We start from the raw sequence: 14,357 nt of genomic DNA, 5'->3' as shown, positions 1-14,357 counted from the left end.
TTTTCATGTTCCTAAAATGATTTTGCTATCGATGTCTACTCGTGTTGTGATTCATTTGATGAATGTTCTGTTTTTTTTTAAAAAAATAAAATAAAATATAAATATTTATTGACTAAGGGGTCCGGTTCCAGGGTTCGGTTCTACAGTACAGTTCAAGGTTTAATTCGATTCTATAGAACCCCAAATCAAGTACCGAGCAAAACTAATCGATTCTTTGATTTTCGGAACTGGAACTAAAACCTGTACACTTTAGAACTGAACCAAATCGTGCAGTCTAATCTACTCTAGTCCGATTCACTAGTTCTACCAATTCTTCTACCAATTCCGTGTGCACCCTTATAATTGATTATTGGAAAGATGACTTGGTTCAAAAATTTAGTCTTAAACGGTCTAATTTGTACGGCCCACTAGCAGTAAATCACATTCAAGTTGAGTACTACTCTAAAATGCTCATACTTTTCTAATCGACACATGAATTTGAATATAGCCCCTCGCTAACTCTAGACCTCGTGTTTAATTGAACCGCACAAATAGATAAGTAGGCTCCAGCATGGGCCACCCATGGACAAAATCATCTTATATGGGAAGATCCTAACCATTTATTTAGTATAAGCCAAACAACCAATCCAGGGATTGAAATTTTCCTATCACAAAGAATTATCCTAAGATGTAATTAAACAGGAACGCAAAATCAACTGTTCAGATCACCCAATCACAAGCGTGAGAGTAAAATCAAATCAACTGTTGAGATCCCTCAATCATAGGCCGGAGAGCTCAATCAAATCAACTGTTCACATCACTCAATCATAGGCCCCAGCCCAGAAAACAAAAACCCAACTGATCGGTAGACAGGATACTTAGTTTATAAGCCAGCCCAAGCACTGATATCGACACGTGCCAGCGTCAGATATAAGCTGTACAGCAGTGGGCCCCACCTTGTCGGTATCCCGACCCCAAAATCAGGCTGGTTGAACTCATTAGGTAGACACAATGTTAGAAACATTTGGATAGATTAGAAAAATCATGGCCAATTTTCTCTCATCCATCCCTTTATTTCATAAATCGTAAGAAATCTGACCGCATAAACTGAGGGATGCACTATATGAACGGTTTAGATCTCTCGATCATTCTACCATGGCACATGTAGGGGGCCGTGTTACATTTCAGCCATGCGCGTTGGCTCCGCAAAGATCATCATACGATGCGAAGCGGATTAGGTGTTACGCGAGTAAAACCTTAGTGTGTGTTATCCTTACCGTGTGGTACCCAACTTAATTATTTTTTTATATATCTACGCCGCCCATATGTTTTTCCATATCATTTTAGTATGCGATTAAAATTTTCAATTAGATCCAAATCTCAGGTGGACTACACAACTGGAAAAAGTGATGAATGACCATTAAAAGATTTTTATGACTCACAAAAGTTTTGGATTAAGCTGTTATTTTTAATTTCATTTCATTAAGGTCAATTTGAAATTATGAACGGATTGGATGGAAAGGAAACGCGATGTTGGGCATTACCGTGGGCCCTAGAAAGTTTTTAATGGTGGACGTTCAATCACCACTCTTTCCTGGGATGTAGTGAATCTGATACTTGGATCTGCTTAATGTTTTGAAAACCGTCATAAATTGCGCTGGAGAAACGGATGGACGGTGTGGATATATAATACATCATTAGTGTGTGGCCCACGTTAAGGTAACACCTAATCCGCTCCCCAACCCCGTTCAAACGGGATGTACGGCCATATAGAATCCCCCGTTTAAACGGACCGTACGGTCGCCTGCGCGCGAACCCCTGCGCAATACAAAACAAAAGAGCCGCGAGAGAAAACCCAAGGAAGGGGGGTGCGCATTTTAAGCGCTGAAATCGAGCATACGCTTCCCACGCCGCATCATCAATGCACTGCACCCCCTCTCATTTCTTTTCGTCTCTCTCTCTCTCCGTCTCTCCCTTTCCCTGCTACTTTCGTCCCTCCAGGCTTACGTTAGCACATTCCCCTCCGACGTAAGCAACGTTCTTGAATCTCCCTCCTTCGCGTGCCCTCCTTTTCCGCCCCTGTCAGAGCTCTCTCTCTCTCTCTCTCTCTCTCTCTCTACGACCCTTAAAAATCCCTAGAAATCCCTATTCACTACGCCATCTCTCTCTCTGTCTGAAATCCTTTAAAAAAAAATCCCTGTTCTCTCTCTCTCTCTCTCTCTCTCTCTCTCTCTCTCTGTGGGAATTCGAATTCCAGATGCGTCGAAGGAGAAGCTCTCGATTTTGAAATTTTCTTCACAGCAGTGTAAGCGATTTCTCAGATATTGGATTTTGTTTTCGATGCTTTTATCATTCATTTCGAGCATCTACTCTTCTTTCTTCGTCTTCTGACTCTGTGATTTGGTGAAGATGATGAATTTTCTCGTTCTTTCCAGAAGCTTCTGGAAATCCTCGCCTTTGCGGAGCTAGTTTTGTTATAGGGTTTGTGTTACTGTGTGGATTTTCAATATGGAATCTGAGATCTGAGAATTGTTGTTGATTGATCGCATTTCAGCTATTCCTGGGGTCCGAAGACTCGGAACACTGAATCTTTCGGTTATAATGTCTAGGGAAAGATCTGGACCGCTCATCTCCTGAACCTCAGTGTGGATGGTCCATAAGACGAAAACCATGCCGGTCCGGAGATCATAGACGCTGATAGAAAGACTTGAGGCCATTAGTTGGATTTCCTTTTTCTTTTTTTTTTCTTCCATCCGTCCATTTGTGATCGTCAAAAGTCGTTCACCAGTGTCTCTTACACCACCAACCACTGTAATTGCTGATGGGATTTGAGGGGATTTCTTAGTATGATCTATGCCGTCCAAACATTGTTCATGTAAATCAACGGTTAAAAGTCATTGGTTAGTCACTCGGATGTGATCTTGTGCTTGTGGCCCATCTGAGACTTGGAATTTCATCGTTTTCGGGGCAAAGTATATATTTCAACGGGCTTATTACAACAATTGTGTCAAACATGGCATAAGTACACTAATTGGAGATATTAAAGTTGATTTTGTAATTAAATTCAAACTCCTGTGAATATACTATGCATAGCTACTTTTGGATTATAGGGGATTCTGAATCTAGGGTGCCAAATACAACACGAGGATTTCAAATCCAGGGGGTTTCAAATCCACGCTCCCAAACAGGCCCATTGATTTTCTGTTGAGTGGATATGAAATCTTTTTCAATCTAAATATCCAAACTGTTACTAATGCGCCTTTGCACTCACATATTCACCTGAGCAAACACCTGAACACATGCACAGCAGAATTCACGCATATGCATTATAATTATTCACAGGTTGGATTTTGGCCATGGGCATCTATTTCATGGTCGCCCTTGAAGGAACTTCTCTTTCGTAGAGGGGTTCTTAGCTTTCATTTCTTTTGGATTTTTAAGGGCACGTTTGGCAGAATGGAATAAGAAGGATTTGGATTTTAGAGGAATCAAAATCTCCCAAAAGAGCCCTTCTTGTATTCCCACCTCAAAGCCGATCTGCAAAATCCACTCGATTCCACAGGTTGCAAATCCTCTTGATTCCACATGATTTAAATCCACACTACCAAACTAGCCCTAATGTTTCTTCCAGATTTGTGGTTATTGGATGTGATGCATGCTTGATATGCATGTATATATGCATATGTTTATGACCTTCATCACCATTATCATGGGCATGTGGCTCATGTCCCAGCCCTTCGGGGCTGGCTTTATGAATGGCAGGAATTCTCATGATTGCTTGGCAGAGGTCTTACAACCCGCTGCCCATCTTACATCAACCCTCTTCCTTAACCCTGGCCTAGGACCTGCGTGTGCTTCCTGTTGAGTCTAATAAGCACATGTCTACAATTAAGTTGCGAAACTTTGTTTGTTGACATGGTGTTACTACTCTTGCTCGTATTTAAATATACTATGTGAATATCGTGTGCTTGATATGTGTCTGAGGCTGACCTATGGCCTAAAATGAACTTCTCTTATGCTGGACTCACTCTATAATCAATTACGAGCAACTGATATTTTTTTGGTGCTTGATCAATTATCCAGTTGCTGGTTTACATATTTCACCCTCAATCATCTTCTTAGTTCTCATAGATAAAGATGTTTGCTAAATGCCTCCTTGGAGATGGGTGGCCCTGTGTTCCCCAGTGTCTCCTGAATGCATGTTTACACGTATAGGACAATCAGAATCATTTGCATGGTGGGCCACCATGCAAAAGAGGCTATAGGTCAAAAAGGAAATCAAAGGAATATGACTATGTTATATGTTGTGTTAATGGCTAAGAAATGGACGCTTATGAAAAAGTTGAGGACAGAAAAGACCAATGCCCTATTCAGTGGGTGAAGTTTGCACCTATCTAACTAGGGTTGTCTAATTGCTGTTATTTTTGGTCCATTGCCCTGCCTACCAGATCGAAAGTTTTTGTTGTTCCCATGTGTATTCCACGTGAATGGTGGAGATTGAGACAAGTAAGCTTCCATCTCCAAAGAGGCCGTGATTTTGTCCAAGAAACCTGTGGAAAGGAAACGGGAAAAACTACAGTTGCACGTTATTGTTGCTATTATGCAGTGCTGTCTATTAGAAATTTGAATGATTAGCTATACTTTTTTAAAAAAAACACGCACTCACACCCCACACACACCCATGCACTCACACTGCAAGGATTAGTTATACTTGCTTACCATTAAAAAATGAAAAGCTTTTTAAAAGGGATTACTCATGCATACTTGTTGTATGGAGTGATTTCTCCCATATGAAAGTACCCACTTGCATTACTCATGCACACTTGTTATATGAAGTGATTTCTCCCATATGAAAGTGCCCGCCTGGCACCTGCATTACTCATGCATACTTGTTATATGAAGTGATTTCTTCCATATGAAAGTACCCACATGCCCATTTAATACACCTTTTTAAGAGAGATGCCATCACAAGAAGTACCATCATCAAGCCCAAACATGAATGCCCAACACGTGCCAAAGTGACATAGGTTGTTACATCTGGGACATTCATTAAAAGAAGTTTTAGGGGTCATTTGAATGCATGGAATCATAAAGGGGTGGAAAGAAAGCTTTTCCTCTAATCAAAACTTTGAAAGAAAGCTTTTTCCTCGCATCAAAACTTTGAAAGAGAATTCTTTTTATTGCGTTTGGGTGACAGGGTTGTGATTAAATGGAGTCACGAGTCACATTTGATTGAAGAGGAGGAATGATACCAGCATGAATGATCGCAAAAAGCCAACGATGAAGATGGGAGCCCCAAAAGGCCAATTTTTGGATCCAATGGCTTGTCCAGCGGGCCCCACTTGTTAATTTGTGGTTAGAGATTTTTAAGAGATAGGGATCCTTTGTATTTCTCTAGCTTGTTTCTTTGAGATTGTAAAGATTTTGAAGGATCTTCAAAGGGATATTGAGGCATTAATGGTTTTCTGTTTTGAGATAATTCTGTCGTAGGAGATCCTTGATAAGATATATGAATTAAATATCTTCGGGGATATTTAATAAGAGTCTTGTTAGGCCTCAAGGATGGTTGTGAAAATTTTAGCCCAACTTTTCTAACTCGTCAACTTAATTTCTCATATCATAACACTCCTATTTTGAGTGGACCACCTTTACCACTGGGCAATCTCTTGTTTAATTTGGTTCAATCCCTCCTTGAAACTACAAATCACATTCTGGTGATGTTCCAATGTGATTTGTTGTACTTAAATGTTATGGGCTGCATTTACCTCATTTGTTGTGAATTGTGACATGTGACAACCTTTTCTTTTTTAGGTGCATCTGTTACTGGCTGAAACTCTCTCTCTGGGGTATCTTTTTTGGGTAATATCCAATGGGCCCTTCTTGATGGATGTCTTGGATCTCTCACATGTGTGCCATGTCGGCATTGGTGTCATGATTCATGTCTTCAATCTTTGTTCATCTTAATACTGATTGCCATGGCCCAATCTTTCCTCTACATCACTTGAGTAGCTGTCTGCAAAATTCATGCAATTAGTTTTTGAGATGCCTGAACTTTGCATTATTTGAGAGTATGGGAAGAGTTTTTGGCCAAAGGAAAGGCTATTTCTATAATTTAGAGGTAACTCAGCCATATGTTTCCTAAGGGTGGGACCCAACTATATATGAAGTGTTGTCCCCAAATTCAAATTAATTAGACAATCCTGGTCTTTTATCACTGAACATTTGTTGATTGAATTTAAACTGTTGACTATTTTGTGTTTCACCATCCACTAGATGTTCAATAACTAGCTAGCTAGAATCATACCTTCGATCATCATACTTTGGCACTGCATCATTTTGTCAATTTTCTTGTAGACTCTCTCTTGGTTGAAAACATATCCCACGGCAGCATCAATTTCAATATGCATGGTTGCGACATGTGTATTAATGATCATAATTATTTAAGAGGTGGGCTCCACCATGGATAGGTTTGGTCTTTGTGGTCACACCAAGAGAAGCCAAACATATGTCATGATAGAAATGCCATGACTGACAATTAGAAGCAAAGATATTCAATGGGTTACATTCTACTCCATTTTCCCAAATGATTAGATCTTCTCTAGGTAGTGGTGTTATGATCATGGCCTCTCCATGTTGGACTGGCCAATTGAACTGTACCAAGCACCCATGCACATGCCCCAAGACCATGGGAGTAAACATCAGTTGATGATCCCACATCAGGTTTTTAAGGTAGAGGAAAGAGGACATGTAAAGGAAGAGCAGTGCTCCTCTCCCGTATATTTAAGATTGTATGCCTTCATCAGGTTGGTTCCACCATGCATGTTTAGTGCCAGTGGCATGCAAGTCAGCCTGGTTGACTCCTCAAGTTGGCCAATTACGTACACTGAATGCAGATTGTTGATCAATCTTTTTCAATATTTTCTAAATTCTAAGTATCGTATTTTCTCATATGCATGTGACCCAATTGATGTCTAGACCAACCTACTTTTGGGGCATGGCCACACATTCCCAATCCGTGACCCACATCTTACACGTGCTACATTTGCATGTTTGAGGAGAGTGATGGCTACTCCTAGTAGCTCCAGTTCTCCATGACAGAAATGTGTCCACCAAGTAAGACAAACAGCCAATTTTAAGTTGGTGACCCTCCACTGTATACACGATTGTAGTGAGGATTAATCCATACCATTCATGATGTGGACCCTGTCATGGATGGCCCCATGGTACAAAAGCACACCGAACATGGTTCCTGCTATCTAATTTTTCACCTGCAAGTGAGCAATAAAAAAGAAAGGGGCCAAGGTTATCCAATAGGCGTGTGTTATTGATGTTGGGCAATCATTTGCAGGGCCCATCAGATGGGAGAGTCTAGATTCATTCTAGATGCGTGTTGCAGGGGCAATGTATAAGACTGATTTGGTCTGCAAGAAACCTGGAAAAAAAGCTTCAACAAAATGGTAAGTGCAGTGCATTTTGGATGGCAAATGAGACTTTGACTAGGTGTACAAAAGAAGTCTTTCTGAAATTCAAGTATATATGTATTATTTTATTTGGATTGAATGAAATGTGTAGGGGTAAATAGCACTAAATTATCGATGCACACCTGTAGTAAAAAAATTTCATTCTACATCACTAACATGGTCTGGCATCTTCTTTTTTTTTTTGTAGAAAAGAGTTTTCTAACCTAACCATGGTTAGTTTTTCTGTCCAAACAATTAATCGCAGGGTGGTTTTTGACCCTATTTGGAAAACAGGTCTAATTTGGGAAACCTCACAAGAGAGGATGTTATTTGTCTTTGGGCCAAAAGGCTGCGCGCTATATGTTAAAACCTCTATTTTCTTTCATGGATTCCTTGACCAAATCTCAGGCTGCGTTAGAAGATGTCTGTTCTGAAGGATCATCCCTTTTCATGATTTTCTTGTCTGCATCTGTTGGAAATTTCCCCAACTCCATCAGAAGAAAATTGTTTTTTGGCTGCGGTATTGAATTGAAATGCAATATCAATATCTGATGAAATAGAAATAACTATATTATGATATCCTAAGCATTCTTATGGAGGGTTTTTTGGCTGCGGTATTGAATTGAAATGCAATATCAATATCTGATGAAATAGAAATAACTATATTATGATATCCTAAGCATTCTTATGGAGGGTCTGGGCCCGAATTGCAATTGCATTACTTTCAAGTCAGATGTATCTTTAACTTCACTACATTGTTGTTACTTCCTCTTGATTGAAATTAATGTTCACAATCACCTGTGCATCCAAACATGGCCAAATATCTTGAGATGGAGCAGAGTCTGATTCTGTCCCTCCTCTTCAGTTGCATTATGAAGAATCTGAGGCCATGGAAGTTTGTTCCGGGAAATGAAGGAGAGGCAGCGCTGGAAAGCTGAGGAGGACGCTCTCTTACGTGCATATGTGAAGCAGTATGGCCCACGGGAGTGGAATCTCATTTCCGAGCGTATGAATGTCCCTCTCAACCGGGACGCGAAATCCTGCCTAGAGAGGTGGAAGAACTACCTTAAGCCCGGCATCAAGAAAGGTTCGCTTACTGACGAGGAGCAGCGCCTTGTCATCCGTCTCCAAGCCAAGCACGGCAACAAGTGGAAGAAGATTGCCGCCGAGGTCCCGGGCCGCACTGCCAAGAGGTTAGGCAAGTGGTGGGAAGTCTTTAAGGAGAAGCAGCAGCGGGATCTGAAAGACAGCAAGGTAATTGAGCCAATTGACGAAGCCAAGTACGACCACATCCTTGAGACATTTGCAGAGAAGCTGGTGAAAGAACGGCAAGGCCCATTCCTCATGGCCACCTCCAATGGCTTCCTTCACTCCGACCCACCCCCTCCACCGCAACCGTTACTTCCCCCATGGCTGTCAAATTCCAACGGTCCATCCTCTGTTAGGTCGACATCGCCTTCGGTTACTCTGACTCTCTCACCGTCGACTATTCCTTCAGCTCCCATTCCGTGGATTCAGCCGGAAAGAGGATCAGATAATTGCTTGCTCTTGGGTAGCTTACAGCATGGTGCAGCCCCCACTGCAGACAGTCTGATGGTTTCTGAACTGGTGGAGTGCTGCAGAGAGTTGGAAGAGGGGCATCGGGCCTTGTTGTCGCATAAGAAGGAAGCAGCCTGGAGGCTGAGGAGGGTGGAGCTGCAACTGGAGTCAGAGAAGGCGTCCCGGCGGCGGGAGAAGATGGAAGAGATAGAGTCGAAGGTGCGCGCACTCAGAGAAGAGCAGAAGGTGACCCTGGACCGGATTGAGGTGGAGTACAAGGAGCAGTTATCGGGCCTGAGGAGGGATGCAGAAGCAAAGGAGCAGAAGCTAGCAGAGCAGTGGGCCACAAAACACCTTCGGCTGGCTAAGTTTCTTGAGCAGGTGGGTTGTCGGCAGCGGCCCACTGAGTCAAACGGCCGGTGAAAGAGATCAACCGTTTAAGGCTTTAAGGTTAGTTCATATGATATTTCGAGCTTCTTTCTTTCCCCCCCTCATCTTCCATCCTTCATCTTCGGTGTCATCTTATGTGTATTCTTATATGCTGGTAGAACTCGAATTATAGTGTATATTTTTGCTGCCTTGATAATTACTCCCAGTATTAATCTTTTGCATTTTAGCAGTTTTTGTTAGTGGTTGAGATTCACCATGCTTGCTCGCAGATGAGCTTTTCCACGTCAAGGAACGGGTCTTCTGGCTTCATTGCCATGTCACCTCCCTCGATGTGATCATACAATCGATGACCGGGGCTCTACTGTCTATGAATTATGGTATGAAAACCAACAGGGCTGCAACTTGGGTTCAGGTCAGCCCAAGCCCAAACCAAGTTTGGGTCCGGTCGTCTTATGGTCTTCGAGTTAGGTCAGTCAGTTCAGATTGGGTTGAGTATAGAGGAATTTGGGTTGGCCACCTTGGTTTGGAATTCAGGTTGGGTCTTCTTGATGTCAGATTGGTTTTCTTTGATCCTCAGCCCGACCCAACCCGCCTGAGTTGCACCCTTAGAAACCCCTCAGCCTGACCCAATCTGCCTGAGTTGCACCCCTAGAAACCAATGCTGTTTTTCCCGTTTGAATGCCGCCTTTTGGCATGAAGACTGCAGGTTGGACCGGTTATGGAGTGGGACACTATTACAGTTCAGTTCACAAGATGAACGGTCATTAGTTGTTCCACGGTTAAGATTGGTTGGGCAATGAAACAAGATGTTTCATTGCACTGAGTTAGGTCTAGGACTTGAAAACTAATGGTAGTTTTCATGTAAATGGTTTTGTTAAACTTCAACATGCACATTTGGGAATGTCACCCGTCTGATCTGGGCCATCCATAAGATAAAACTACTATTGCTGTAGTGGCCCCAACCATGCAAAAGCAGCTTATGTTGTCCATTAAGTGGACGGATGAGATTGTATTGACGGCTATTAGGCCATCCAATAACATGTGGGTATTGGGCAGCGAAATCTCCAAAGAGGTGATCTGTAGAACGAACGGACCTGGATCAGTGGCCGCATTCACAAATGAGCGGAACTAGTTTGTTGGATGTAAAAAACTGCCTGGGTTTGATTGTTTGAGCTTTGAATGTATACACACTAGCAAGGGGAAGGGATTCGGCGGTGATTGAGAAAGGGATTCTGGGTCACACGTGTGACATGTGTAAACATCCCCAGATCCAGAAAACAGACCAAGGTCAACCCACTCCCCAGACTTGCTGCACGCATGGGAAAATGGGGAAGCGGATTGCCTGCGTCTGATGTGGGCCCAAAAAATGAGGCAGATCCAAAACTCAAGTGGGCTACAGCCTACAAGACAGGAAACAGTGAGGATTGAACGTCCACCGTTGAAACATTCATGGGGCCACAATTTTTGGATAAGCCTGGTGTTTTCGCATTATCAGTTCATCCTAGCATGAATGACCTTATGAACGGTGTGGATGGCATATAAACATCATAGGGGGCTCCAGGGAGGCACTTCGCAACCCACCTTTTATTATTATTATTATTATTATTATTATTATTATTATTATAGATGGGTGGATTTCGCACAAACATCATGGTGGGCCCCACCTAGCTTCCTGTCACAGGAAGTTCGTGCAACGGTTGCCGCAGGCAATCTGTTTCCAGAAAATGGACGATTCCTGCACCTGATGATTGGCCTGGAGGAGCCAGGTTGGCATGGGTGCAGTCAATCTGATAAGCCTTTCTTCACTTTGAGGTTCTGCCCAAAGCCCTTATCCTCAGGTGCACTCCGGGTTTGGGGGTCTAGGCTCGGTATTTATCTCATTGTAGGATGGCCCACAAATTTCCCATCTTGGAATATCCTAATCCTTCTAAATAGACGGCTAAGATGGGGAAAAGAGATTAAATCCGCCGTTGGCATTCAAATCTGGGTTACAAAATGGTATGTGGTACTACTACCCTTGAATTCAGTTAATATATCCTCATCGATGATTCTTGATATGTGAGGCCCATGGTCTTGCAACCCAAACGTTGATCAGGTGGGCTTTATCATGTATGGTGTTGCACGGAAAAATCTCGGATGTCTTAAAACCATTCCACGAATGGCTGAGAAAAATAAGATGAAGTTGAAATGGTGGTAGGATCTTCCAGTCTAGGAGGTTTTAATGTATTCCCTATCTAGGTCGTTGTCAGTCCGATCAGATCAATGGTCTGTATAGCTGAACCACAGATCTGGCCCCTTAACAAACTGTACTTGAGAAAAAAGAGAATTAAAATTTTAAAAAAATAAAAATAAAAACGATAGGTTTGGAGTGATAGTTGAGTTGCCTTCTTACCCATACGGATAGTGTAACTTATACATGGTTTGATAACCACCGTTGCCTTATACAACACTACTTGGAAGTTGATTTTAACCTTATATTCCCTGAGGATGCTTGGAAAAGCTCTGTGAGCCCCACCATGATGTATGTGTTTTATCCATGCCATCCATCCATTTTTTTGGAATCATTTTAGGGCATGAGCCCAAAAATGAGGCAGGTCCAAATCTCAGGTGGATCGCGCAGGTATGAAATAGTGGTGATTGAACACCTACCATTAAATTCCTAGGGCCCACTTTAATGTTTATTTCCCATCCAGCCTGTTGATTAGGTCACACCGACCCTGTATGAAGGGAAAACACAAATATCAGCTTGATCTGAAACTTTTGGTCCTAAGGAAGTTTTTAATGTTCAATCACTAGTGTTTCTTGTAGTGTGGCCCACCTGAAATTTGAATCTGCTCCATTTTTGGGCTCATCTCCTAAAATGATTTGGCAAAATAGATGGAAGGCATGGATATAAGACGCATACATCATGGTGGGCCCCACAATCAAGGGTTCACCGAACGTGTTCATGTACTTGCCGTCAAAACTTTTTTAAGCGGATTCCCAGGGACGTGATTTCACGTATGAAGTTCTAGCGATCAGAAGCTATGTGGAGCCCTCTGTGATGTTTTTGAGAAATCCACGACGTCCATCTGTTTTTTTCAGCTCATGTTACAACATGGGCCTAAAATGAGGCAGATCCAAAACTCAAGAAATGAGTAGGAAATGGGAAAGGATCTGACGATGAAGACCAGTCGGAGAATGATAAAATTCATAAATACTACATAAGAAAAGATCTCAGTCCAAAAATAGTATTCTCATTTCACAGTCAAGATAAAAGATTTTATTCTCAAAACAACTGGGTTAATAAAAGAAGAATCATTCATAAGATGTTTTCTAGTTGCATGCATGCTAGAATTTGGTTTTGTCATAACCCTGGATTATTTTTTTTAATACATTCATGTATGCTTGCAACCCGAGTCGCCTTATCTAGTTCTCATTTTATGGGAATCTGAAAGCATTTTCGTGGACCCTATGGGGTAGACCCCACAACAATCTCCCAAGTCGCAAATAACACATTGTGCTTCGAGTGCGTAGAAACCGACCTGCTAATGTACAACTGTATTTTTAAACTCCCATCTTCAAAAGAAAATGTGGTTAAGCAGATTGTGGGGGAAATGCTGCATGAGTGTATAATCCAACCAAGTGCAGGCCCTGTGGAAAAAGATGGGTCATGGTGCATGTGGATCACTTACAAGGTACTATTTATTATAAGTTCATAACCATCAAGAACATATTTCCAATTTCAATCATCAACAAGTTATCAGATGAATTGCATGGTGCAAAGTACTTCTCCAAACTGGACCTTCAATCTATTATCAGATTCATGTCCATGAGGAAGATATTCAGAAGCTGTGAAACAGTAGTCGTTAATTCTTAATAATGCTATTTGGGTTTACAAAAGCAACGGCCCTTGTTTAGAGTCTAATGAACATCTATTCAAGTAGAGCCGTGCATTGAGTCGAGTTGGACCAAGTTAGGGTTGACCCGACTCAATCCGGTTTTGAAATAGACCTGACCCAAACTCGACCCGACACAGTACCAAGTACAGCATGCCTGACCTGCTCCGAGTTCGGGCCTAGCCTGGACTAATCCAGACCAAGTCCAACCCTGTCACAGATACCGAGTTAGGTCGAGTCAGCACTAAATCGGGTCGGGTGCAGTGGGTATCCGTGGGCTGAAATCATAACTCAGAACCAAGGTGCAGCTGCCGGAATTGCAGCCTCTCCATCAGCTACATGGCATAACCTCATTAAACCTCCCGAGCCAAATTTTTACTTTGATCCAAAACTTTGGTGGGCCATGAAAAGTGAAAACGGTTTCCTCCATTGATTTACATTTCTCTTTGCTATGGCCCACCAGAATTTTAGATGAGGATGAAAATTTGTGTCTTGGGATATCATGGGATTCCGCATCACATGGACCGTTCAGATTAGACGCCTATGACACGTATGCAAAGGTGCACGCGCACATGAGCGTAACTCATATATATATATATATATATATATATATATATATATATATATAGAGAGAGAGAGAGAGAGAGAGAGAGAGAGAGAGAGAGAGAGAGAGAGAGTCAGGTTTTCAATGAGTCGAGTTAGTACCAAGTTGGATTTTGAGTCAAGTCGAGTTAATGGGTGACCCCAACTGGAATCGGTTTGAGTTTGGATCGACTAACCCACACGGTTCGGGTCGAGTTGGACGAGTTGAATCTGCGAGTGCAGTCGTCCCATGCCCAGCTCTATATTCAAGGCGTGGTTGATACATGTTTATTGATCATGAATTGTTGGCTCGTCTGAGTCAATGCAACTCACCTGAGTTGACTTAGAGTCCGTCAAGTCCTGTCCGATTAAGTATTCGGGAGCTTGGATAGGCTGAAGAATGCTTTCGTACAGCTAGTTATTTTGATGAGTGATTAGGGTCAATTGACACACACAAACACAAAAATGAAAAGAATGAAAGAAGCAATGAATGAGATCTTAAATATTCCAATGGGTGATGCTTATTGGG

General features: G+C 42.1%; 1 protein-coding gene across 3 annotated transcripts; it reads left to right on the top strand.

Moving 5' to 3' along the window:
* Window positions 1–1,879: 1,879 nt before the first annotated feature.
* Window positions 1,880–9,594, top strand: LOC131243729 (transcription factor AS1). Of its 3 annotated transcripts, XM_058243261.1 has the most exons (3): window positions 1,880–2,284; window positions 7,328–7,436; window positions 8,305–9,594. In XM_058243261.1, the coding sequence occupies exon 3, from the start codon at window positions 8,349–8,351 to the stop codon at window positions 9,399–9,401; it is 1,053 nt and encodes a 350-aa protein (XP_058099244.1). In that variant the 5' UTR covers window positions 1,880–2,284; window positions 7,328–7,436; window positions 8,305–8,348; the 3' UTR covers window positions 9,402–9,594. The 3 variants fall into 3 exon arrangements, with proteins under 3 accessions (XP_058099244.1, XP_058099243.1, XP_058099245.1); XM_058243260.1 differs by lacking the exon at window positions 7,328–7,436; XM_058243262.1 differs by lacking the exon at window positions 1,880–2,284 and having other exon boundaries at window positions 6,513–7,436.
* The last annotated feature ends 4,763 nt before the right edge of the window (window positions 9,595–14,357 follow it).

This window comes from Magnolia sinica, chromosome 4 (assembly GCF_029962835.1).
Source record: "Magnolia sinica isolate HGM2019 chromosome 4, MsV1, whole genome shotgun sequence".
Classification (NCBI taxonomy): domain Eukaryota; kingdom Viridiplantae; phylum Streptophyta; class Magnoliopsida; order Magnoliales; family Magnoliaceae; genus Magnolia; species Magnolia sinica.
Note: the sequence above shows the minus strand (reverse complement) of the source record. Positions and strands in the feature narration are given on the sequence as shown.

Bases quoted from the DNA above. Each gene is read 5' to 3' on its own strand.
- LOC131243729 (XM_058243260.1), top strand. From the start codon at position 8,349: ATGAAGGAGAGGCAGCGCTGGAAAGCTGAGGAGGACGCTCTCTTACGT.